Source organism: Crocodylus siamensis, chromosome 15 (assembly GCF_052110815.1).
Source record: "Crocodylus siamensis isolate JL-2025a chromosome 15, ASM5211081v1, whole genome shotgun sequence".
NCBI lineage: Eukaryota > Metazoa > Chordata > Crocodylia > Crocodylidae > Crocodylus > Crocodylus siamensis.
In genome coordinates, this window is record NC_143409.1 from 55,148,683 (window position 1) to 55,171,932 (window position 23,250).

Here is a 23,250-nt window from a genome sequence, read left to right on the forward strand (position 1 = left end):
ATGGGGCCCCCCAGTGCCCCCGCTGTGACCCATGGCACCCCAACACCCAGCCTGGGCTCCCCCACATCCAGTGCCTCCCTCAGCCCCCAGCAACCAGCCCAGGGCTCCCACAACCTCTAAGACCTAGCCCAGGGTGGCCCCCCCAAACCCACCCCCATCCCCAGCACCTAGCCGATGCCCCCACTGTGACCCCAGCGCAACGCCCGCTGTGACGCACAGCCCCACACGCAACCCTCCACTTCCACCGCGGCCCCCACCGCGATGCCCCACCGCGGCCCCCGGCCCGATGCCCCACCGCGACCCCCGGCCCGATGCCCCACCGCGACCCACGACCCCCGGCCCCCGGCGCACTGCCCCACCCTGACCCCCGGCCCCTGGCGCGATGCCCCACCGCGACCCACGGCCCCCGGCCCGATGCCCCACCATGACCCCCGGCCCCCGGCCCGATGCCCCACCCTGACCCCCGGCCCCCGGCGCGATGCCCCACCGCGACCCGTGACCCCCGGCCCGATACCCCACTACGACCCCCGGCCCCCAGCGCACTGCCCCACCCTGACCCCCGGCCCCCGGCGCGATGCCCAACCGCGACTCACGACCCCTGGCGCACTGCCCCACCCTGACCCCCGGCCCCTGGCGCGATGCCCCACCGCGACCCACGGCCCCCGGCCCGATACCCCACTATGACCCCCGGCCCCCGGCCCGATGCCCCACCCTGACCCCCGGCCCCCGGCCCCCGGCGCGATGCCCCACCGCGACCCGTGACCCCCGGCCCGATACCCCACTACGACCCCCGGCCCCCAGCGCACTGCCCCACCCTGACCCCCGGCCCCCGGCGCGATGCCCAACCGCGACTCACGACCCCCGGCGCACTGCCCCACCCTGACCCCCGGCCCCTGGCGCGATGCCCCACCGCGACCCACGGCCCCCGGCCCGATACCCCACCCTGACCCCCGGCCCCCGGCGCGATGCCCAACCGCGACTCACGACCCCCGGCGCACTGCCCCACCCTGACCCCCGGCCCCTGGCGCGATGCCCCACCGCGACCCACGGCCCCCGGCCCGATACCCCACCCTGACCCCCGGCCCCCGGCGCGATGCCCAACCGCGACTCACGACCCCCGGCGCACTGCCCCACCCTGACCCCCGGCCCCTGGCGCGATGCCCCACCGCGACCCACGGCCCCCGGCCCGATACCCCACTATGACCCCCGGCCCCCGGCGCGATGCCCAACCGCGACTCACGACCCCCGGCGCACTGCCCCACCCTGACCCCCGGCCCGATGCCCCACCGCGACCCACGGCCCCCGGAGCGATGCCCCACCGCGACCCATGACCCCCGGCCCCCGGCGCACTGCCCCACCCTGACCCCCGGCGCGATGCCCCACCGCGGCCCCCGGCCCCCGGCCCAGCCCGCGCTCCCTGAGCCCCGGCCCCGCCCCGCCCCGCCCGCGCGGGGGCCCCGCGGCGCCAGCCCCCACTTCAGGGAGGGGGGGACGTGGGGGTGACGTAGGGGGATGACGGGTACGCGTGGCGGGGGGTGTCCCCCTTCCTCGGCCCCGCTCTGGCAGCGAGGGGAAAAGGGTGCCGGGGGCGTGGCCTGGGTGTGACGTCACCGGCGGCTCGGCGGGGGCACCGCCTGACGTCATAGGGCGGGCGGGGAAGGAAGTGACGTCGCGGTCGCTGGCAGGTCCTGCCCCTTTCCCTCCCCCCCACCCCCTAAGAAAGTGGAAGGGAGGAAAAAACAGAGGCGCTGCGTGCGCCGCCGCGGTGAGCGGGCCGGGGGGGCCGGGCCGGGGGGGGGGTGCGGGGCGGCGCGGGGCGCGGGGCGGGGCGGCGCGGGGCGGGGGCGCCGCGTGCGGCCGGTCTCACCCCCGCGCCTCGCCCGCGCAGCCCGGAGCCGCGCCGCGCCGCGCCGCCATGGCCACGCCGGCCAATGCCCAGAGCGCCAGCAAGACGTGGGAGCTGAGCCTCTACGAGCTGCACCGCACGCCGCAGGTGGGGCCGGGCCGGGGCGCGGGGCCGGGGGCGCGGGGCCGGGCCGGGGCGCGGGGCCGGGCCCCTGACTCCGCCCGTGCCCGCAGGAGGCCATCATGGACGGGACGGAGATCGCGGTGTCCCCGCGCAGCCTGCACAGCGAGCTGATGTGCCCCATCTGCCTGGACATGCTGAAGAACACCATGACCACCAAGGAGTGTCTGCACCGCTTCTGCTCCGACTGCATCGTCACTGCCCTGCGCAGCGGGTACCGCCGGGCCAGGGCCGGCTGGGGCAGCGAGGCGTCCCACCCGCGGGGGCCCTGCGGGCGGGCGGGCGGGCGGGGGGAGCGGGGCATGCCCTGGGCAGGGGCAGTCCAAGGGGCGCGCGGTAAGGCGTCCCACCCAGCGGCAGGTCGCCCCCCCGGCAGGAACAAGGAGTGCCCGACGTGCCGAAAGAAGCTGGTGTCGAAGCGCTCGCTGCGGCCAGACCCCAACTTCGACGCCCTCATCTCCAAGATCTACCCGAGCCGGGACGAGTACGAGGCCCACCAGGACCGGGTGCTGGCCAAGCTCAGCCGCCTGCACAACCAGCAGGCTCTCAGCAGCAGCATCGAGGAGGGTCTCAAGATGCAAGCCATGCACAGGTGCAGGGGTGGGGGTGGTCCTGGTGCCACGCTTCCCGACCTGGGGTGTCCCAGCTTGCTCCTCTGCGGCTCCCTGTGCTAAAAGGGCTGGAGTTTTCACCTGTCCCTGATGGAGCCGAAGCTCCCAGATGCCGACCCTGGGCTCTAATGACAGCCCTGGCAGATGGGCTGATTTGGGGGGGCCCCGTAGCATTACACTAGAGAGGGCTGTCTCCTGCAAGGGGACACACCCTGCCTCCGCTGGGGTCCCAGGGACAGGAGCAGCTGGTCCCCCGGGTAGGGCGGGGAGCGGGCAGGAGTAGCTGGCACAGGCCCTATCGTCGTGAAACAGCGGGGATGGCCGTCTGCGCAGCACTGGGGGTGCAGCTCCCGGGGTTTCATACCCGGCCATCCCTGGGGTGCCCTCCCCACCACCTCTTCCCCCTCCTGGGGTCTTGCCCTAGACTGATTTCAGAGCTGCTGGCTTGGGGCCATGACGTCTCCACGTTGCCTTCACAGCAAAGGTTGGCATGAGGGATCCTCAAGGTTGGCTCCCCCCGGCCTGCAAGTCTCTCTGCACCCCCCACCCTGCTTGGCAGCTTCCCTGGGCGCTGTCTCCGCCCTGCCCTGGCATGACCCCCTCCGTTGCACCCCGCAGGGCCCAGCGGGTGCGAAAGCTACACCAGGAGTCGGACAACACCACGTTCAGCGGCGGGGAGGACAACTGCGACAGCCGCTCGCACCTGAGCAACGCCTCGGCCCCCAGCCACCCGGAGGCAGGGCCCAGCCGCAAGCGCTCCCGCGCTTCCGACGACTCTGGGCCAGACCCCGACCCCGAGACGTCCCACGAGGGCGGGGGCCGCGGCAGCCCTGAGCCGGGCGCCGAGCCAGGCAGCAGTGAGATTGAGCTGGTCTTCCGGCCCCACCCGCTGCTGGTGGAGAAGGGCGAATACTCCCAGACCAGGTGAGGGGGGAGGCACCCCCGGCCCCCCACATCGGACCTTCGCTATGCCTTCCTCTTCCCCTAAAGTGTGCCCATCTCTGCTGGTGTGGGAGGGGGACCCCAGGCGTGCTGGCTCCCAGCCGTGGTGAGCAGGGTGCAGCACTCCCTGCAATGGAGCCCTCATCCGCCGCGCTGGAGGCGGGGGGCTGCGACACTCACCCACCAGCTCTGCCCAGTCCTCTGCCTGATGCCCCGCCACGAGCTTTACCCCCACGAGAGCCTGTGGTTGACAGCCCGCCCCTGTGCCCGGCAGGTACGTGAAGACGACGGCCAATGCCACAGTCGACCACCTCTCCAAGTACCTGGCCCTGCGCATTGCGCTGGAGGAGACGCCGGCGCCAGGGCCCGAGGCCCCCGGCCTGGAGGACGTGAGCGAGAAGCAGTACACGATCTACATCACCACCCCAGGGGGGGCCTTCACGGTACGAAGCGGGGGCTGGGGGTGTCCAGGCTGCCTGTCGCACGACGGGGTGCTGAGCTGCAGGGACGTTCAGCGGGGGCTGCCCCTACCCCCTCACATGCCCCTTTCCTCTCTCTCCCTCTCGTGCCCAGACCCTGAACGGCTCCCTCACCCTGGAGCTGGTGAACGAGAAGTACTGGAAGGTCAGCAAGCCCCTGGAGCTGTACTACGCCCCCACCAAGGAACAGAAGTAGGGGGTTCCCCTCAGCCGGGATGGCAAGGCGGTCCTGCCTCTGCCCCACTGCTGCATCTCCTTTTCTACAGATGCTGGAGCTGCTGGGGAGGGCAGAGGCAGGGTCCCCCATGAGATGGGGAGCCCTCCCCTCCTCCAACACCCACCCAGGGCAGGGGGTGCTGCCCCCTGGACAAAGACTCCTGTCCCGCCCCTCGCTGGGGCCATGCGGGGGATGCCCCTCTTTGCCTTCGGCTCCCAGTGACTTGAGCACAGACCCCACCCCCCACCCCAGCACATCCCAGATGGGTGCCACCCGCTGCTTTATCCTCCCCCCCTTAGCACCGGGAGAGGGTCCCTACTGCCAGGAATCAAGGGAGAGGGGTGGGCTTTTTCTAAGTGGTTTTGCTGTTCGCGGTGTGGGATTCATTAAGGCATTTTGGTCTCTTTGAAGCACCAGAGTTTGAGCTTCTTGCTTGGAGGAAGTGTGGAGCAGAGGGGCACTGGGGGATGGGGAGAGGGGGCATCTGGGGGTAGAACCCAGGTGTCCGGACTGCCACCCCCGAAGCGGAGGTCCTCGCTCCCCAAAGCATTAATCTATTAAACACCCCTGCAGCCGTGCCCTCTTCTCGGTGCTGGGGGTGTAGCTTGCCCTCCAAGGAGAGCGAGGTGTCCAGCAGAACCTGCCACCTTCCCTGGCGAGCTGGCACGTACCGCTCTGCCATCGGTCTGACCGCAGGCCTGGACCAGGCCTCGGGTGGATCCGGCCTGACCTGCCATGACCCTGGGAGGTCCTACAGTCCCCGCTGCAGCTTCTTCGTCTCTGCTGGCATCAGCAGCAGAGCCCCAGGCACGGAGAGGGAGAGCATCTGGGGTTGCCCAGCACAAGCACGACTGCCTGCCCTGCTTCCCTGGCTGCTCTCACCAAGGGCTGTCCGACTGAGACCCCTCCACCCCACCCTTAGGGGCCCATTTGTCAGGGCAACCGCAGCACGTGGGTGATGTGGTCCATGGGGTTGGGCCCTGCCCTCGATGGGGAGATGCCCCCGGATGCACCAGTTGCTATGCAGGGCTGTGGTGTGACCACAGGTGTGCACGAATGAGACACGGGGGGGATGGGCACGAGGGGGTGGCAGCATGGGTTGGGGAGGGGCTGCAAGGCTGGGATGGCGGTTGGGGGGAGGGGCTGGAAATGGCCCCCTGAGCAGGTGGGATGAGATGCTAGGGTCTGAAGGGACCTCAATGGACTATGGAGCTACGCTAATTGGTCACCTGGGGTGGGGCTAACCCTAATGGCTACCTGAGGTGGTGGGGCCTAATGGTCACCTGGGGCTGGAGCTAACTTAAGGGGGGCTCCCCTGGGCAGAGGGGCCGGGGGAGCCTTGGTGACACCTGGGGGGGGCATTTGAGGGGATACTGCAGAAGGAGCAAATGTTGAAGGGGTGGAGGGGTACCTCAGCCTGGCGCCAGGGACCCCCCCCATTGTGCCCCCAAGTCTTGGGGGGGGGGACACTCCCCAGGGATTGTGAGGTGGTGTTCCCCTGCCCCCGCACACAGGCATCTCCCCATAGCCCTCCCCCACCCAGAGCCCAGGCTCCTTCCCCCCCACCATGCACTCACAGCCCCCCACTCTAGACCCATTCCCAGGGCAGGGCATGCATCGTGGGGGAGCAAGAGCAGAGTAGTGGGTTGCTTTGTGTCATGGAGGAGGCCCCCCAGGCACCGGGGTGCTGCTAGGAGGCCCCAGCAGGAACCCCAGGCCCACCCCTGCCTCACCCACTGCTGCCCTTGGAGAAGGACCCCTGCCCTCTGCCCTGACACCTCAGGGTTGGGGCTTCCCACCGCACCCCACAGGCACGAGGGGTAGGGGCTGGTGCTCATCCCCACCACACGAATGCAGGCTTGCATCTCAGCTTCTGGGTGCTGGAGTAGGGCCACCAGGGGCCTGCAAAAACCCCAGCTCACAGCAGGGGGGTTGTCTAAAGTCCTAGAAAGTTAGGGTTGGAAGGAGCCTCGAGGTCATCTAGTCCACCCCCAACTAGATCATCCCAGCCAAAAAGTAGGTGCATGCTGGTTTGTTGTGGGTCCCTGTGAGCCATGCCATCATGGTACATGATGCCCATAGTGCCCAGAGGTCTGTGGTCACCAGGGCTTGTTATGGCGGGGGTCCTGTGGACGCTGGGTTGGATTTTTAATACCGTGTCACCGTGTTGGTCTGGGCAACGCATGGATTTGTAGTGCTGTCTTACTGGGCTAGCCGTGTACTTGGGGGAGCTCTTGACCGAGCCATCGGGCATCAAGTAGTGTGAGAAACACGGCTCAGGCAACTGCCTCTGTATCGGCGGGCAGCTTCCCTGCAAATCCACATGCTCTGCTTGGAGGGAGAGATGGAGGAGGACTGGGCGCTAGGAGCTGGAGCAGTTATCGGGACAAGAGGTGCAGTAGAACGGCTCATTGAATCGGCGAGCTTTCGTGAGCGTCATCAGCATCCGATGAAGTGAACTTGAGCTAAGAAGCGTGTGCTCCGTATGTTTCTTACCTAGGGGTCTATAAGGTGCACGTCTACTCTGCCATGGGCCGTAAAACCATGTATTGAGTCCTGATTCTTTTTTACAGCCCAGTAGGGTGATGAATTTCTGTTCCCAGGCCCATATTCTGGGAGTGGTCTGTAAATCCCCTTTGAGCACGAGGATTGTGAGGATAGAGAGGGAATAGCAAATGAGCTCCTACCGCTGTTTGTGCATCTCTGTCCTTTCCATCTTTTATGGGTTTTATCCACAGAGTTCATCCGTCCCATTTGTTTCCACCCACATAGTTTCCGTGAGGGCAGCAGGACGCTGACTGAGGGACCGCGGGTCCTGTGGCGCGCGGGATCCGGGGACGCTGCGAGCTGTGTTAGGAGAGGTGCTGTCTGTGCTGGACATGGCCTGGCAGGGCCTTTGCATTGACTCTTGCATTTGGGGCTGCTGGGAGGGAGGGGAGCTTGCTCCTGATGATGAGTTGGGCCAGGGCTGGGGGTTTCTTGAAGGCAGGGAGTTGGGAATATTTCTCTCAGGGTCTGATCTTTTTTTCAGTTAAAACCCTCAATTGTCTAATTGTCCTTCTCATGGGCTCCAGTATGCGACAGCCAAGGCAGAGCGGTCTGGGGAGGAGGGGGGTGGCGGTCTGTATTGCCAAAGGCGTGTTTGTGAGGCTCACTCAAAGGTGCAGTCCGCCTCTCTGCTGGGGTGTCTTTGTTGGGTAAAGGCAAGCGAGGCCCTTTGGGGAAATCTCTCGGCTTTTATTAGAACAACGAACATAGCTGGAAGCGTTCTCTTTTTTGCAAGTTTTTGGGTACGCACACGGTTTGACAGGCTGGCGAAGCCTGCGATCGGTCTGTGCTCTTCCTCGCTGGGAGACGATAGAAAGCAGTAGGCGAGGATGGCAGCCGGTGAAAATGCAAGTTGAGGCAGTCAATGGGGGAGGGCCGGGCAGGCCGGCGATCAGTACAGGTGGTAAATAGAGGTGGCAGGGCTGAGGCGGGTTTCGGGCTGGCGAGCGGGCCTGCGCCGGCTCCTCCGAGCAGCTCCCAGACCACGTCCGCGGTGGCCTTGTCTCGGGGGCCGGGGGTCCAGGGGGTTCTGTACAGGGCAGTTCGCGGGGAGCCGGCCCCGTGCAGACGGGGGTCTGCAGCGCGGACAGTAGTTGATCCCAGCGTGGTCGGTGTTTAAGCCGCGGTGGAAGTGGAGATGCTCAGCCCGGCTGATGCAGCTCGCCTCCGCAGGGCAGACTCGGCGGCCCCCCCTCGCTTGTTTTGTCCTAGGCGGCTAGACTGGCACAGCGGGGGGGGCGCTTCGTGCCCGGGGCTTGTGGGAAGTGACAGTTTCGCGGCCCCGTGCAGGTCGGAGCACGGAGGCGCCCGGGGTGCCTTGCCGAGGGCGGCCCTAGCCGGGCCCGGGCCAGCGGGCCCACTTCCAGCTTTTTGACACTTCTGCCTTGTACAGGAAAGAGGGAGCTGGAAGCCCTGAACTTCCCCTGCGGCTCGCGGACGGGCCCAGCCCCGCGTGCAAGGCCACCCCTTGAAGACAGGGTCCCCCTCTCTGCTGGTCACTCGCTGCCTTCCAGCCACCCGGGGCATCTGGCCCTAGAGCCCCTGCGTTTCCGTCCTGGTTTCCCACCCCTGCCCTCTGCCCCAAGCCAGCCCCGGAGGTGCTGCCTGGAGCAGGGCACATTCCCGAGGGGCTCAAGGACTGCCCCAGACTCCCCAGCTCTTACCCCAGCCCACGGCGACGGGGCCGGCAGGCTGCTGTGCTCCACCTGGCAGGTGTAGACGTCCCCGCTCCGGGGGGGCATTTCCAGCATCACCAGGATCTGGAAGGTAACGTGATCTCACGGACCTACCGCCTGCCTCCGCTTCCCCTCTTGCATGTTGTCTGCCTCCCAAGCCCCTAACGGCTGTGATCCCGCTAGCCCACAGTGTGGATCAGCTGAGACGCCCAGCGCCTGCCCACAGAGGGGCACGCGGGGGCTCTGCGCACTTGGTGGCTCTGTGCTGTAGCCAGACCTGATGGCTAGAGAGGGATCAAACCCATTACACGTAACAACGAACCTGCAGGCAGCTTCTGAATTATACAGGCTAAAGCACAAAACAGGAATCGAGCTTACAAATCTATAAATGCTACAAAAGAAAGGCATTTGCTGTTAGCTGTTGACAGACCAAACACGGGGAATGTCGCTCCCGAGGACTGGAAGGTATCAGCTGCCGCCTTTGTGAAAAGCCTTACGCCATGGGGTTTATTCCCTCCCCTTCCCCCCAAAATGTAGCACTTAAATGCACCTCCTGGTTCATCCTGGGCTCGGTGCTGGTTTGGGTGGATTGCTCCTGCCCTGGGCTGAGCTCGCACTGTGACCTTGGCCTTTCCCCGTTCCTGGCAGGCTATCACCCCTGAGCAGGTGGATCCCTGCTTTGGCCCAAGGGGGAAACTGAGGGACCCGGGCAGGAGGTGCCTGGCCTCAGCTCAGGCAGGGGATCTAGGATTACAAGCTAGGAGGCTTTTTCCCCCCTGCAAGCATCCTTCCCTAAGGACTGGTCTGCTGCCTCCTCAGGCATTGAACTAATGGCGCTTGCCCCCAGGGAAGAAAGCGCAGCCAGGGAAATGGATGTTTGCTTGCATTAGGGTGCTGCAGTGAAAACAGGAAGAACACAGGATTTGCTCCGTTACAGACCATGCGGGGTGCCCTGGCCGTACGTCCTCAAAATCTGGGAAGTTCAGAACAAGCTGTTTAAAGACATAGGAGAGGCAAGGGGTATTTTTGGTGATATCTTAAATTGAACCCAACTACCTTGGTGGAAGAGATGGTAGCTTTCGGGCATAGACTGCCCTCCTTTAGGTCTGGGAAAGAAGCAGACACAGCTAGAGCTAAGCAGCAGATATATCGACACGCTGCTGTTGTATGTTTGTACGTAAATGCAAACAGTCTGCTTCAGGAGTGGCTGCAAAACAGGAGCAAAGAGGTATCGGGAGCAGTTACAAAGCCAGATACGCGCAGTAGAAGAGAGAACCTAATTAATGGAAGAGCAGCCAAGAGGGGAAAAGGGTCCTCGTTACCTGCGGGGTGCGGACAAAGTAGCTGAGATTTGGTTGCTATGATGCTGTGACTTGAGCACGAGGACAAGAAGGTCGGAAGGAGCGCGTGTCCTGCGGAAGGTGATCTCCTGCCTGCATGCATGCAACCGGCCTCTATTTTTTGTGAGAGTTCATTTTGAGGCATAGTCTTTGGTTAGCTGCTTCCACGCGGGCATTTGGCGTGTAGGGTGATAGATGCCCTGCTCGGGGATAGACACGGGGGATTTCTGCATTCTGATGACATCTCTGACTGGTTTGGGGGGTGAGATGGGTGTTGACTGTGGTGGCAGCGGAGGTGCGTTTAGCCTTTGTTAGTGTGTTGGAGTCTGTTGATCAGCAAGGAGTTTGCCTCTGATGAGTTGGGCCAGGTGTGGGAGTTGTTTGAAAGCCAGGCACGTTCAAGGCAGCAGGGCTGGACAAGATGCACCCTAGAGTACCCAACAGGTGTGCTGAAATAACTGCAGAGCCACTGCCTGTTCTTTTTGAGGATTCACAGAGGCCGGGTGTGGTCCCAGATGCCTGGAAAAGGGCCCAACTTTTTAAAAGGAAATGAGAAACCAGGGAAACTAGAGCAGTCGGCCTCATCCCAATATCTGGAGGTGCCTGGAGCACATCAGAAAATAATCTGTTTCTATGGGCCAAGAGGCTCTCTGGGTGCTCAACAAGGACAGACCTACACTCAGGACTGAACAACCTCATGCATGAGCAGGCAAATGACGGTACCGCAGGCAAAGATCTGGGCAGTAGAGTGGACCACAAGCTAAACCTGAGCCAGTAGCATGCTCTCGTTGCAAAAGCCGATAGCTTCCTGGCCTGCGTTACCAAGAGGGTTGCTTGCATTGATCTCCCATCCTGCTCAGCAAGGGTGAGGCCTCACCTGGAGTACTGGGCACTGCACTACAAGAGAAACATGGGGAAATTGGGGCGAGGACAGGAGAGCGACAGTGACTGACAGACATGACCTGCACAGGAAGGCCAAAAGAACTACGATGGTGAGCCTGGGAGAAGAGACTGGAAGGTGGTTTGATAACACTGCAGATACATAAAGAATTTGTAATCAAAACTGATGGAAGAGCTGATGTCTTTATTTGACCAGCTAGATATTTGCAAATAAAGAGCTTGGAGGTGCTCTCTATGGACCCAGGAAGTAATGGTTTGAACTGGCAACAAGGGGCATCTAGGCTGGGCATCAGGGAAGACCTGACACCAAGGGTGGCTCAGTGCTGGCACAGAAGTGTTAGGTTGCACAGTGTCCATTGTGGGAGGATTTTAACAACGGGATAGATGGTCCCTCAGCTGAGATAGTGTAGACAGGGCTGTTCCTGCCTTGGACTAGCTGTGATCCCCGTCAGTCTGGAGAGCGACTGTTCCTTGGGAATCCATCACTGGACCATATTCTGATTAATGCTTTCATTGGTGGCCTTGGTACTGGGATGAGACATGTTCTCCATGAGATTCATGGGTGATGCTATGTGGGGTGGTTTGCCAAAAAAAGGGGGCTGGACTATTCTATGGAAAAATGGAGATTGTGTTGGATGGAGCATTGGAAACAGCGTGAGGTGCAACAGCACATGCACTGAGGGACCAGCTACACAGCAGTGATGGGGGCATGTCAAGTAGCTCCCTCTCTTGTGCTGTCTCCGAGACATGGCTGATTGCAGAATGAGGCTGAGGCGCCCGAGCGATGCGTCTAGGAACCAGGCTAGGTAGCAGCATCCTAGGCTGGATGGGTACATGCAGTAGACAGAGGTGTGAGTACTCCTCTGAGACCCCATTCATCTGGGACCACAGCAGCCTCAAAAACCAAAAGAGAAACATGGGAGAGGCCTAGGGAGGAGCTGGCTTTGGTCAGGTCAAACTCCAGCTGCCTCCCTCGCGGCATGGACTGTCCTTCAACAGAAACACAAGTCGGCCACACTGGCCCCCAGACTTAAGCCCAGTGCCCCACAGCTCATTGCTACAGTCAGTTCTTCCCCTAGGACCCAGGCGATGCCTCAGCCCCTCTCTGCTGAGGTGGATGGGTCAGCACCTCCGAGTGGCATGGTCTGGGGCTCTGAGCAAGCCCCTTACCTGCCCCCAGCTGAAGTCATCTGACTCTTCCACTCCTTTTCAAGTGGACCTAGAACTACAGTGTCCTGTGTATCCGCTGCCCACCCAGCTGGGACTCGGGCTGAAATGGAAAGCATGATGCACGCGCTGGCCCCCCACTCCCCTCTGAGCTGAGAAGAACCCAGGAGTCCTGGCTCCCCAGCGCCGGGGAGGAAAGGGTATCAGGTGCATAGGGAAGGGGAGAGGGGCCCTCCTGGTTTGAACTGGGGCCCCAGCAATTCATTCTACAGCAGGTAGGTCCACGGCACCACTGTCCCCACCCTCGCTTGTGCTCAGTGCCCCGCTGCCCCCACGGATCCCAGACAGAGCACCAGAGGTTGCTGATGCCATGAGGGAGTTTATTGTTACCTGACAAAACCAGACTGTCATGTACAAACACCGGAGTATGGGGAGGGGGAACAACACAGAGTCCATCCCTGCGGCACCTCCCCACCCCTGCCATGGGGCGGGCGGCCAGAGCTGGTCCCACCTGTGCTGGGAACAGCTGCCCTGCCCTGCAGGCGCTGCGCTGGGCCGGGGGCCCTAGAAGTTGGGCTTGTGTTTCTTCAGCTCAACCATGAGGTGGTGGATGTTGATGAGGTCGGCGCGGGCGGGCAGGGCACGCAGGGGAGGCTGTGACAGCACCTTGTGGAAGCGGTGGTAGTACTGGATCAGCTGCGTGAGCGCCCCCTGCAGGGAGACACGTCAGCACGGGGTCAGGGCTCGCACCGCCTCCTCCCAGTCTCCCCCCGACCCTGGTGCCCCCCAGCCAGGGAAGGCTGCCTCATGCCCCACCTGAATAATGCTGGTGCCGTTCTTGAAGTTGCTGAAAGATCTCATGACGTCCTGGCTCAGGGACTCCACAGAGGTCTTCCACGTGCTAGCGAAGCCCCGCACCAGCTGGGTCACGCGGGCTGGGGGCAGATGGCACCAGGGGTCAGGGCCCAGGCCAGGGGGCACCCTGAGATTCCCCCACAGCCCCTGCATGGGAGACACAGCCAGGGCAGGGACAGGCCAGACTGACCTGGCCCACTGTGCTGTGTGGCTGGATGTGAGCTGACAGAGGAGTAGGTCTCACCTAACCTCCCCTTGTCCTTGCTGTGCAGTAACAGGATGCAAGGTATGGGGGCATCAGGGCTCAGGGGAGCCCAGCAAATCCCACACCTGCTGGTGTAGCTGAGAGTCAGCGGGGTGTGGGGGTTCTAGGCTCATCGTACGCCAGGGGCAGGGGTGAGAGTTGGGCTGCGGGCAGGGGCTGGAGCAGGGTCCCTTCTCCATACCCTCCTCCCCACGGAGCCGGTCCAGCTGCCCCTTCTCGATGAGAGCCTCTGACTCCTTGACGAAGGCGATCATCCCACCAAAGGGGGGTGACAGGATCTCCTCAATGAACTCCTGCGGGGAGGGCGCAGGGTGCAGAGACACTGTGAAGGCCCGCAGAGAAGACAGACAGCCTGGATGCCCCAGCCCCACAATGCCCCCAGGGAGGGGCAGGCTACAAGGTCTCACCTGAGTCCGGGCTGAAAGTAGCTGCTGGAAGCCCTCTACCTCCTTGCTTTCCTCCACTGCCCGCTCCTGCAAAGAGAGCAGGGATCCACTGCAACCTCAGACCCCCAGGGCACTGCCGGGGGGTGGGGGGGGGGGGGGGGGGGGGGGGGGAGGGACAGCCCTGATGCACTGTATAGGCAAGGGGTCTATTTGGCTGGGGAGCAGGGGGTTGGGGGTCACTCCCACGAGAGCATGTGGGGGGTGTTACCATAAGGACACTCAGCATCATGTCATAGTTGTTGATGAGAAAGATAAGCTGCTCCTTGCGTGACGAGAACTCTGCCGCCACCCGCAGCACAAAGTTCTCCACCTCCACCTGGGTAGGGGACAGGTGCCTGGGCATCAGCAGGGCAGGACCCGCCTCCCCCAGATGCCGGGGTCCTCTCCACCGGCACGCCCAGCCTGTCTGTGGAGGAGGGACCTGCCACCAGCTCCCCCGCCCGCTGCAAGGCTCTGCTCAGTGCTGCGCTTGCCACCCCTGCCCGCCCCATACCTGCAGCTGCCCCAGCAGGGCGTGGGTCCGCTCATTGGGGAAGGTCTGGTTGATGCTGACAATGGCGGAGGAGAACTCTGCGTAGCGCCGCGTGATCTGGAGGGGAGCAGGGTCAGGGCACTGCAGGGTTCCCTGCACCCTCCGAACCCCCGGCAAAGCCTCAAGACCCTTGCACCTACACAGCAGGAGTGCGCCCAGTACACCACAGGCAAAGCCTCCCTCTTCCACCCCACAGGCTGCACAGACCCCAGCCCCTACCCCGAGGCCCTTACATAGTGGGGGCGTGTGTCGAGGAAGCCCAGCTTCTGGGGGTCCATGTTCTGGATGCTCTGGATGTTCAGCTCCAGGATGTACTCAAAGCGCGGCCACAGGATCTCCAGCAGCGTGTCCCAGTACCTACCAGAGGGGGACGTGGTCAGACACCAGATTCCAGCTCACGGATGAGGGTGGGGTCCCAGTGGGTACAAGCAAAGCAGTGGGGGCTTGGGACCCAGGACTACTGGGGTCCATCTTAGTTTGGAAATAGAAGCAGTGTCTAGTGGTTTAGAGCAAGGGGAACCACGACTCCTCAGGTCTGTTCACTCTGCTCCCTACTGATAACACTCCTGGTGCTCAGAGGCACTGTGCAGGAGGGGGCTTTCTCCTGCTCATACGTGCTAGCAGCCAGGTGTCTGTGCCCTGATACAGCCAGAAGGGGGTGGAATAAGGGCTGGCAGCAGTGGGCTCGCAGTGTGGGACATGTCCCCAGACACTCACTTGTCAACAGCCGGGATGTTGCGCTTGGCCATGATGGCCTTGAAGCGCAGGACGATGTGGATGCACAGGAAGACAGCGATGCTGTCGTAGCAGTCGCACACGTAGGCATCCATGTGTTTCTGGGGAAGGCAGCAGGTAAGGATGCGGCCCCCCCGCACCATGCCCCCTGCCCCAGCAACAGACCCCAGCCACAGCTCCAGCCTCCTGTAACCCCCCCCCACACACCAGGAACATGGCAAGGGTCTTGCCCATGACAGTGTTGAAGAGCTCTTGGGCGCTGGGCCCCGTCACCATGAAGAAGTCGCAGAGGAAGAGGTACTCGCGGCAGCTGTTGTCCAGCAGGGCGTAGTGCTGGCTGCGGAACAGCGACTCGAAGGGGTACTGCAACGTGGGCGAAGCAGAGGAAGTGAACCCTGAACCCTCCCTGTCAAGGGTCTGGGGGACCCCCTGGCGGTGACCCCTGCCCTCCCCCACCCCTGCTCACACGGACATCACTCTTCTGGGCCGTGTGGGGCACGATGATGGGCCCCTCCAGCTCGGCCGCCCCGATGACGCTGCCCCGATTGCCCAGCGTGAAGATGGTGTTGCGATTCTTCAGCGACGGCTTGGAGAAGAAGCGTGGGGCTCACGAGTCAAGGGGAACACCAGGGAGTTGCTGCTCCTCCCCCCACGCGGCACCTCCCTGCCTCCCGCCCTGTGCCCGGGGGCAGCAGGATATCCTTTTTCGCCGTGTCCTCCACACCCATCAGGTCATCCTTGTCGGCCACCTCTTCATACTGCAGCACAGACAGACAGTCAGCACCAGGACCCCAGCCTCATCCCACAGGACAGACAGGCAGCCAGGGATGTTCACCACCACGGGGCCGCGCTGTTGCCCCTCGCTTGTGGCATGGGGGAGCCTAGCCCAGTCATCCCACTGAGTCCCCACCATGCCCCCCCGCTATGTTCCTGCCTGGGCTGGGGGCCCTGCACCCCCCAGCAGTGTGTCCCGACCTGGATCTTCATGAGACGGCTGGTGTAGGACTTGAAGTAGGACAGGTAGATCTTGCTCATGGTCTCCACGTACTGCTCCCGCAACTCCTGTGCCACCGCCCGCTCATTCCCTAGCAAGAACTGGTAGAAGAACCTGGAAGACATGAGGTGGGGGGCGGGAAATCGGGTCTGTGAGCCTCCAGGAGCCTGCCCCACTGCTGCCCCACGCTGAGGAGGATGCTGGAAGGTCCCCTGCCCCCAGCTCACCTGTACTTGAGCAGAGCGTTCTGGGGAATCTGGTAGTTGGTCATGGGCTTGCGGAAGGAGTAGATTTTCTGCAGGATGAACTCCCGGATCTTGGTCACTGCCTGCTCAGGGCAGCAGAGAGATGTCATGGGAGCCACTGGGCACCATGAGGCTGCTGGAGACCCCGCATAAGCAGGGAGAAGAGGCAAGTCCACATCCCCTCCAGGCAAAAATGAACATTCAGAAAAGGATGGGGAAGACCCCTGACCTCCAGGGAATGCTTCTCCCCAGCCTTTAAGCCTACGGGAAGGGAGAGGGAGAGGGAGAGGGAGGATGGACCCTTACCTTGACCTTGAGCTTCTCCAGCACGTGCTGCACATCAGCGCAGGCCATTGTCTCGCGGAAGGCCTGCTCCTTCACGTAGTTGATCTTGTTGTTGAGCTCGTGCAGCTGCTCTAGGAACTCCTGCTCCGTTACCGGCGCCTCCAGGATGGTACTGGAGGTGGGAGAGAGTCGTGAAAGGGCAGCCCAGAAGACACTTCCCTCCCCCAGCCCCTGGACTGCCCCAGGCCCCCGCACCTGATCATGCTGGCGGGCACAACAAGCTCGTCGACCAGCTGGCTGAGCTGGCTGCGCACAGCCTGGCGGTTCTTGAGGCGCAGGTTCATAGCCACTGACTGCTCCTGCAGTGTCTGGATCTCCGAGCTGATGCTACTCAGGTCGCACTGGAAAGTGCTCAGCATCTGCTCCATGCGCTGGGCCAGGAGGTCAGAAGAGCAAGTGTCAGAGGGGCCGGACCCTTGTAACCCACCCCCCATCCCCACTGGGGCAGAAACCATCTACCTGCAGCAGACACACACACACACACACACACACAGCGGGCATCCTGCCAGTCTTCACCCCCACCACAAAACGACCAGGAGCAAAGGGAAGGTAAGCTGTTCCCACTTCCCTGCCCATCCCACCCCTGCAGCCGCCCACTATAACGTTCAATTTGTGAGAGGGAAAAGAGAAAGCGGATGTTTCACCCCTGGAGAAGCAGTGTTGCCAGTGCCTATGAAGCTGTCAGGGGTGGGTGCAGTAGGCCCCTTTCCGGGTGGGGCTGCAGAGAGCGACAGGGGCTGAGGGGGCTCTGCTCGATGGGAGGCTGGGGAGGGGTGGGGGGGGGTCTCACCTCCAAGATGGTGTCACAGGCAGTGATCTGGTTGTGGAGGGAGGCAATGTTCTTGCTCTCTTTGATGTCTGTGGGATGATCAGGGTCATTCAGGAAACCAACAAGGGGGGGAGGGCAGGACTGGAAAGCCAGCCTCGAGACACAGGGGGTGGGGTACCTGAGCCACTGCGGGGCACTCCCCTCCCTCCAGGTGGAGCCCCCCGTCTGCAGAGTTGGGGATTGCGAAGGGGCACAGAAGACCCCACCCCAAACTCCCCGGGGCGGGGGTGAGGAAGTCCTCCCCCACCCCCTTCACGCTCGGCTCAGAGGGTCGTTGAGGGCATCTGCGCCTCTCCTCAAGGATACAGTCCCGGATGGAGGCATGTTCAATCTGCTGCAGCTCCAGCTCCACCTGCTTGGAGTATTGCCGGAGGTCCACGCCCTGCGCAGGGGAGGGGGTCACACATGCTAGCGGGGCGCCCCTCGGCCAGGGAACAGGAAGGGAGGCGGTGGCAGCTTACCGTCTTCAACGCCTCCTGCACCAGGGCGTCCTCCAGGTTGGCTTGGATGTGAACTGGGGGTGAGGAGTGGGCGTCAGCGCTGGCCACCCCCTCCCCTCCCCTCCCCCTCCCCCTCTCACTCCCGGCGCCCCCGCGGCCCCCACGCACTGTCCACTTCGTCCAGGATGAACTCGTCCGAGGTGAGGTCCAGGTCCCCCAGGTTCAGCTGCAGCGGCTGCTCCTCTCCGCGCCCCGGGGGCTGCACGGGGGGAGGCGGTTCAGGCCGGGCCGGGGCGCCCGGCGAGGGGCAGCCAGCCCGAAGCGCTGGGCCGCAGCAAGGGCCCGCGGAGGTAGGGGACCCCCGTCCCCAGCTGCACGGGGCTGTCCCGGGCCGGGATCATGCGGGGCGGAGGGTCAAAGGTCACACGAAATGACTCGGGAGAAGGGTCGGGGCTCACAGGTGACGTGAGCAAAGGCAGGGGGAGAGCTGGGGTCAGAGGTCGCGGGGGAGCCTCACCGCGCCCTCCTCCTCCTCCATGTCGCCCGCCCGCAGCCCCAGCTCCTCCGCGGGCCGCAGTGCCGCCATGGCCGCCCCGCCCCGCGCCGGCCGCGGGAGCATTTCCGGCCCGGCCCTCGGCCGAACTACATCTCCCAGAAAGCACCGGGCAGGTGACCGGAAGTGAGCCGTTCGAGCCCTTTCCTAGCGGGAGCGCGGCTGCGACGGCCGGCATCTGGCACCCGGGAGAAAGGAGCCCTAACGACGGCTTCCAGCCTCCGGATCCCTGTGGGGTCAGGTTTCCCACCCAGACGCCGTTTACTGCAGTCCCCCCAGGGAGCCACTTCCGGACATTCACCCCCAGCCGGAAGGGGACTAGCCCCGACCGGAAGCCCCGGAGCCCCGTGGGGGGTGTACACCGGGCCGGTACATCACTTCCGCTTTCTCTTCCGGACGGGGCTGGAGCAGAGAGGAGCGGGCACCATGGTACGGGCGGGCGGCCGGGGGCGCGCGGCGCATCGGGGCCCATCCGCGCCGCGGCGCGGGGCACTACGGCTGCGGGGCGGCCCTCGGGGGGGCCGGGGCCGGGGCTTCGCGCCCCGCGCCCCATTTTTCGGCGGGGCCCCCGGGGAGGGCGCGGGGGGGGGCCGGGGGGGGGGGGGTGGCGGAGGCCCGCGGGGCAGAAGGCCGCAAGCTCCCCCCCGACCTGCTGCTCCCCCCGCGCAGTCGCTCGTGATCCCCGAGAAGTTCCAGCACATCCTCCGCGTGCTCAACACCAACATCGACGGGCGGCGCAAGATCGCCTTCGCCATCACCGCCATCAAGGTGCGGGTCGCCCGGCCGGGGGTGCGGGCCCGTGCTGGGGGAGGGGGTGGGGCAGACCCCCTCTCCCCGAGCTGAGGCGTGTACTGACGCTCCCCCTTGCCCGCAGGGCGTGGGCCGGCGCTATGCCCACGTGGTGCTGAGGAAAGCAGACATTGACCTGACCAAGAGGGCCGGGGAGCTGACGGAGGACGAGGTGAGGTGGGGGGAGCGAGGAAGCCGAGGTGGCGGTGCGGTGCAGGGGTGCCGGGGGGAGCCCCGGCTGACCTCGGCTTGCAGTAACCCCCCTTTCCCCGGGTGCAGGTGGAGCGTGTCATCACCATCATGCAGAACCCCCGGCAGTACAAGATCCCCGACTGGTTCCTCAACAGGCAGAAGGACATCAAGGATGGCAAATACAGCCAGGTGAGCCGTGGGGCTCCTTCCACGCCTGCCGTCTCCCAGGGCTCGTGACCAGGGCCTGAGCCCAGCAGGGGAAGCGAGCGTTACACTCCGGATGGCTCTGGGGGTTTTTATTTTGTCTGGAGAAGGATAAAAACCATAGTAAGCTCCCTTGATTAATAATTGTTTGATAGGGATATTATCAATGTAGCTAAGAGCACGTGCGCGTGTCAGACAATATGTAGACACTTGCTGCAGGGGAGGTAAGGTCTCGGGCTTCCAAGATCCTCTTCTAATGGCAGGGGGCAAGTTGCAGGCTCACCCTTGTGACTTGGCGTGGGGGAGTTGGATACGGTTCAGGTTCTGTAGTCTCACCTATTGCTCTCTGAGGCTGAGCCTTTGACTAGTGAAGCCGAGTGATGGCCTGCCACAGTCGTTCTTTCCTGGGGTCGCCTTATCCGCGCAGGGGCGAGCCCTGGTCTCCACATCTCAGCTCTCTTGAAACTCACTCAACTGCTTTCTTTTCTTGCGCGCTAATGGCTGAGATTCATACTGAACTGCTTCTGGGCTCTGAGGATCTGTGCGGAGGGATGTAGCAACCCACCCAGCACAGCAAAACGGGGCGGGGGGTGTTCAGGACTCCCTAATAAGGGGAGAGCGCCACGGGTCTGAGGTGTCCCGGACAGAGGTGAGCTCCCACGTGAGCTCAGGCCCTCGTTCTCGGAGCTGCGGGGCCTGTCCTTGGTGCTCCCCTGCCAGCAGCCCACACGTGCGTGGTTCAGCTCCTCCCACACGGTGGGGCCTGGGCCGGCTGACCTCAGCCCCAGCTAGGCTGCTTCTCTGACCTGCTGCCTCTTTGCCGCAGGTGCTGGCCAACGGGCTTGACAACAAGCTGCGTGAGGACCTGGAGCGGCTGAAGAAGATCCGGGCGCATCGTGGGCTCCGCCACTTCTGGGGGTAAGTGGGGGTGGGGCGTGGCACTGCCCACAGAGGCAAGGTGGGGGCAGAGCGGGTGATGCCTCAGCTCTGACCCTCTCTCTTTCCTTCCGCTGCAGGCTACGTGTGCGAGGCCAGCACACAAAGACGACAGGCCGCCGCGGCCGCACTGTGGGTGTCTCAAAGAAGAAGTAATCTGTTCCCTGTGTCTGTAATAAAGTGTTGTTCTCAGACCTGCCTCCCTTCTCTCTCTGGGGGGACGAGTCTGGGGCAGGACTGGTGGGAGAAGCGGGACGTGGGCTGCTGTTCTGTTCTGTCCTGGGCAGGGAAGTGTGTGAGACAAATGATAGCATCTTCCTGACAACCCAGAGAGATTTGATCTTTGTCTCCTGGGCTCTGAGGGGTTCACGGGCAGGAGGTGCTCCTGTGAGGTTGAGGTGGGACACAAGACAGACTGGGGCATGGGTGTGTGCAGGGAGTCAGCGTGCAAGAAGAGGAAGGTTACAGTGACATTTGTCAGTGGATACGGGGTGGCCGTATGGCCCAGGCAGGTACGTATTTTCTAGGACTAGGAGGTGGGCAAGGTCTTGTTTTACAATGTTACTGACGGGTCCCGTTTTTTCATTTTCATTGGCATACCTCTGGGATCTTGCATGAAGACACCAGTGTGGCTCCCCTGATCCTGCACCTGGTCCCAGCCCTGGGGGAAGCCCTGTCACTGCCAGTCACTCGGGGTGGAGGGTGGGCAGGGGCAGGGCAGGGCTACAGTCTCCCAGTTGCAGGAGCTGCTTCAACTTGGACCCTACTGCTGCCCTGCACCCCACCCCAAGATCATTTCTGAATCCCTACGCTGATAGCATTGCCCACTAGGCAATTCTCAAGCTTCATTTACAGATCCCTGCAGCCCCCATGGGTTTATCACTTACTTTGTGGTCTGCTCCACCTGCTGCTTTGTCAGCCCCGGCTGTGGTGAGGTTTGCCTTGGCTATGAGGGGGCAGGTGACAGTCTCTGGTGCTGTGAGTGAGGCTGCACTCATCATCACCTTCTCAGCCACTGTCCTCTTCTGGGCCTGGGACCTGGGCGCTGCGCTGTGCTGAGCAGGGTCAGGCGATCCAGCTCAGCCAGGTGATGCTGGTGCCTGGGGACACGCACTGCAAACCTGCTGGGTTCCCACGGGGGCTGGGGGGAGTGCTGCACGAGCCCATGTCGCCCAGGGCTGGCAGTGTCAGGTTCTGGGCTCTGCCCTTTGTACCTCTGGTTGGAATATAGTCCTGGGCCAGGACATAAGCTGGACCATCGCAGTCTCCCCCAGGCTCCTGTCTCCCACAGTGGCAAGCAGCAGGTGCAGTAAAGGGAGAGCCCGTGGACGGGGCCTGCCTAGAGTGACTCACCCCTGGCAGACCTTCCACGGGGCCGGGAGGTCGTCTGCCTGACGGGAGCCGCAGGCCTGAGCAGTGGGACCCCCAAACCAAATATAAGAAGGAAAGGAAAGGTCCGCTGCAAGAAATTGGGGCAGCGCTGTCAGTGCTAGTCTGGCCAGGAAAACCTTGCCTACTTTCCCCTTGAGCCTGGAACTATTCCTGGATCTCAGTGACGGCCCCGGGGCCTGAAGCAGGGAGCTTAATGTGGGCAAGCAGGGAGAAGAGCAGCCTGGGACTCCAGCCGGACAGAGAAGGCCCAGGGGCAGGGAGCTCTGCTCTGCTGTGTCGGGGTGAGCAAGGGGAAAAGGCTGCAGGGACAAGACACATCTGTGTTTCAGGTAGGGGAAAAAATGGGGGTATTTTAATTACGTGTTTAGTCTGGGGATGCTAAAATGCCTTGAGCCTCATGGGCAGACAAGGTCTTTCAGGTAAATCTGGTATCTTTTATTAGGCCAACTCAAATAGTTGGAAAAAACTTTCTTGAAGATCGACAAGGTCACTTCCGACCCGACTTGTATGAATCTATGAAAGATGGTGCCAAGGGGGCAGAGCCACCCTTGTGGCCCTCGGCAGCTCATGCAAACTCATTAAGCGGCCCTCTAGCTGAAATAATTGCCTGCTCTTTGTCCAGGGCGACTCATGCTGTTCAGCCACACGTGGCTGCAGACATGGTGTGTGGCCCTGCACTCACACCAGAAAGCTGGGGCAGCGCTGGGCTCAGTGACTCCCACGTGCATTAGATTTCATGGGCAAGAGCTCCCTCGGGAGATGCTAGGGAAGGACGTGCAGAGAGCAGGCTGTGCAACACACAGCAGCTTTTTTAAGAGAAAAGGCAGGGAATGGAGGGAGGGCGGTGCCGAGAGGGGCGCACAGAGTAAAGGTGATAAACCCGTGGGGCCTGCAGGGATCTGTAAATGAAGGATGAGAATTTGGAGACGGTCCCTTCCAGTGGGCAGTGCTGTGAGTGCAGGGATGGGAGATGACCCCTGGGGTGCAGGGCAGCAGCAGGGTCCAGGCTAAAGCAGCTCCCAGAAACTGGGAGACCCCAGCCCCCCACCCCCTGGGCACACTGGAGGGGTGGCAGTGGGTGGCGTGGAGAGCGGACGGTCAGTGCCACGGGCCGTGGCGGTGACAGGGACTTCCTTCAGGGCTGGGCTGGGACCGGGCACAGGATCAGGGGAGCTGCACTGGTGCCCTCCTCATGGTAGCAGGATAGAAATACGGGCGCAGGGTCCCAGAGGAGTCAGTGAAAGTGAAGAGATGGGACCTGTCGGTCATGTTGTAAAATGAGCCCTCGCCTGCCTCGTAACCCAGGAAAACCCCCACGCGCCTGGGCCACGTGTGCACGGGGAGGGGGTTGGTTGGAAGGCAGTCGCCGTCCCACAGCCACGCAGCCCAGCATCCAGCCAGGTGCGAATGGGACTCCCCATCCTGTGCACACACGCCCAGGGCCCGCTCCCGCTCCGTCTCGCCTCCCACCTCCGCCTCCCGCCCGTGAGCCCCTCCGAGCCCAGCACAAAGGGCTAAAAATCAAGTCTCTCGGGGGTGTCGGGCAGATCCTGTCGCGTGTCTCCAACTCTCGCGCAGGATTCTCAGACAGGA

At 63.1% G+C, this 23,250-nt stretch overlaps 3 protein-coding genes and 1 pseudogene across 5 annotated transcripts in view; 3 read left to right on the plus strand and 1 right to left on the minus strand.

Annotated features, from left to right (window-relative positions):
- The window catches only part of LOC149852950 (DLA class II histocompatibility antigen, DR-1 beta chain-like), a 298,803-nt pseudogene that overhangs the window by 230,019 nt on the left and 45,534 nt on the right, over window positions 1-23,250 (plus strand). The window lies entirely within an intron of this gene.
- RING1 (ring finger protein 1) lies at window positions 1,624-4,685 on the plus strand. Its single transcript, XM_090029015.1, has 7 exons — window positions 1,624-1,765; window positions 1,889-1,993; window positions 2,080-2,240; window positions 2,403-2,618; window positions 3,256-3,561; window positions 3,854-4,022; window positions 4,153-4,685. Exons 2-7 carry the CDS (start codon window positions 1,916-1,918, stop codon window positions 4,252-4,254), a joined length of 1,032 nt encoding a protein of 343 aa, XP_089885141.1. The 5' UTR covers window positions 1,624-1,765; window positions 1,889-1,915; the 3' UTR covers window positions 4,255-4,685.
- On the minus strand, window positions 12,265-18,236 carry VPS52 (VPS52 subunit of GARP complex). 2 transcript variants are annotated; one of them, XM_090029004.1, is made up of 20 exons: window positions 18,109-18,236; window positions 17,760-17,850; window positions 17,613-17,665; window positions 17,458-17,533; window positions 17,113-17,180; window positions 16,518-16,693; window positions 16,284-16,434; window positions 15,960-16,060; window positions 15,714-15,846; window positions 15,439-15,496; window positions 15,211-15,338; window positions 14,946-15,101; window positions 14,721-14,839; window positions 14,237-14,360; window positions 13,965-14,060; window positions 13,680-13,787; window positions 13,433-13,498; window positions 13,207-13,318; window positions 12,722-12,840; window positions 12,265-12,616 (listed from the first exon to the last, which is right to left on the minus strand). In XM_090029004.1, exons 1-20 carry the CDS (start codon window positions 18,208-18,210, stop codon window positions 12,470-12,472), a joined length of 2,184 nt encoding a protein of 727 aa, XP_089885130.1. In that variant the 5' UTR covers window positions 18,211-18,236; the 3' UTR covers window positions 12,265-12,469. The 2 variants fall into 2 exon arrangements, with proteins under 2 accessions (XP_089885130.1, XP_089885129.1); XM_090029003.1 differs by having other exon boundaries at window positions 15,205-15,338; window positions 18,109-18,235.
- RPS18 (ribosomal protein S18) lies at window positions 18,271-20,457 on the plus strand. The gene is made up of 6 exons (XM_090029020.1): window positions 18,271-18,573; window positions 18,814-18,912; window positions 19,019-19,105; window positions 19,213-19,314; window positions 20,156-20,247; window positions 20,346-20,457. Exons 1-6 carry the CDS (start codon window positions 18,571-18,573, stop codon window positions 20,419-20,421), a joined length of 459 nt encoding a protein of 152 aa, XP_089885146.1. The 5' UTR covers window positions 18,271-18,570; the 3' UTR covers window positions 20,422-20,457.

What these genes read in the sequence shown, in the direction of transcription:
- RING1 (XM_090029015.1), top strand. Translation starts at nt 1,916, where the DNA reads ATGGCCACGCCGGCCAATGCCCAGAGCGCCAGCAAGACGTGGGAGCTG. An exon ending in AGCTGCACCGCACGCCGCAG is followed by an intron (nt 1,994 to 2,079) that starts GTGGGGCCGGGC and finishes CCGTGCCCGCAG; the next exon opens with GAGGCCATCATGGACGGGAC. An exon ending in CCCCAGGGGGGGCCTTCACG is followed by an intron (nt 4,023 to 4,152) that starts GTACGAAGCGGG and finishes TCTCGTGCCCAG; the next exon opens with ACCCTGAACGGCTCCCTCAC.
- VPS52 (XM_090029003.1), bottom strand. Translation starts at nt 18,210, where the DNA reads ATGCTCCCGCGGCCGGCGCGGGGCGGGGCGGCCATGGCGGCACTGCGG. An exon ending in ACATGCCTCCATCCGGGACT is followed by an intron (nt 17,181 to 17,457) that starts GTATCCTTGAGG and finishes ATCATCCCACAG; the next exon opens with ACATCAAAGAGAGCAAGAAC. An exon ending in CCTGTGACACCATCTTGGAG is followed by an intron (nt 16,694 to 17,112) that starts GTGAGACCCCCC and finishes CTCCTGGCCCAG; the next exon opens with CGCATGGAGCAGATGCTGAG.
- RPS18 (XM_090029020.1), top strand. An exon ending in TCGCCATCACCGCCATCAAG is followed by an intron (nt 18,913 to 19,018) that starts GTGCGGGTCGCC and finishes CCTTGCCCGCAG; the next exon opens with GGCGTGGGCCGGCGCTATGC. An exon ending in AGGATGGCAAATACAGCCAG is followed by an intron (nt 19,315 to 20,155) that starts GTGAGCCGTGGG and finishes TCTTTGCCGCAG; the next exon opens with GTGCTGGCCAACGGGCTTGA.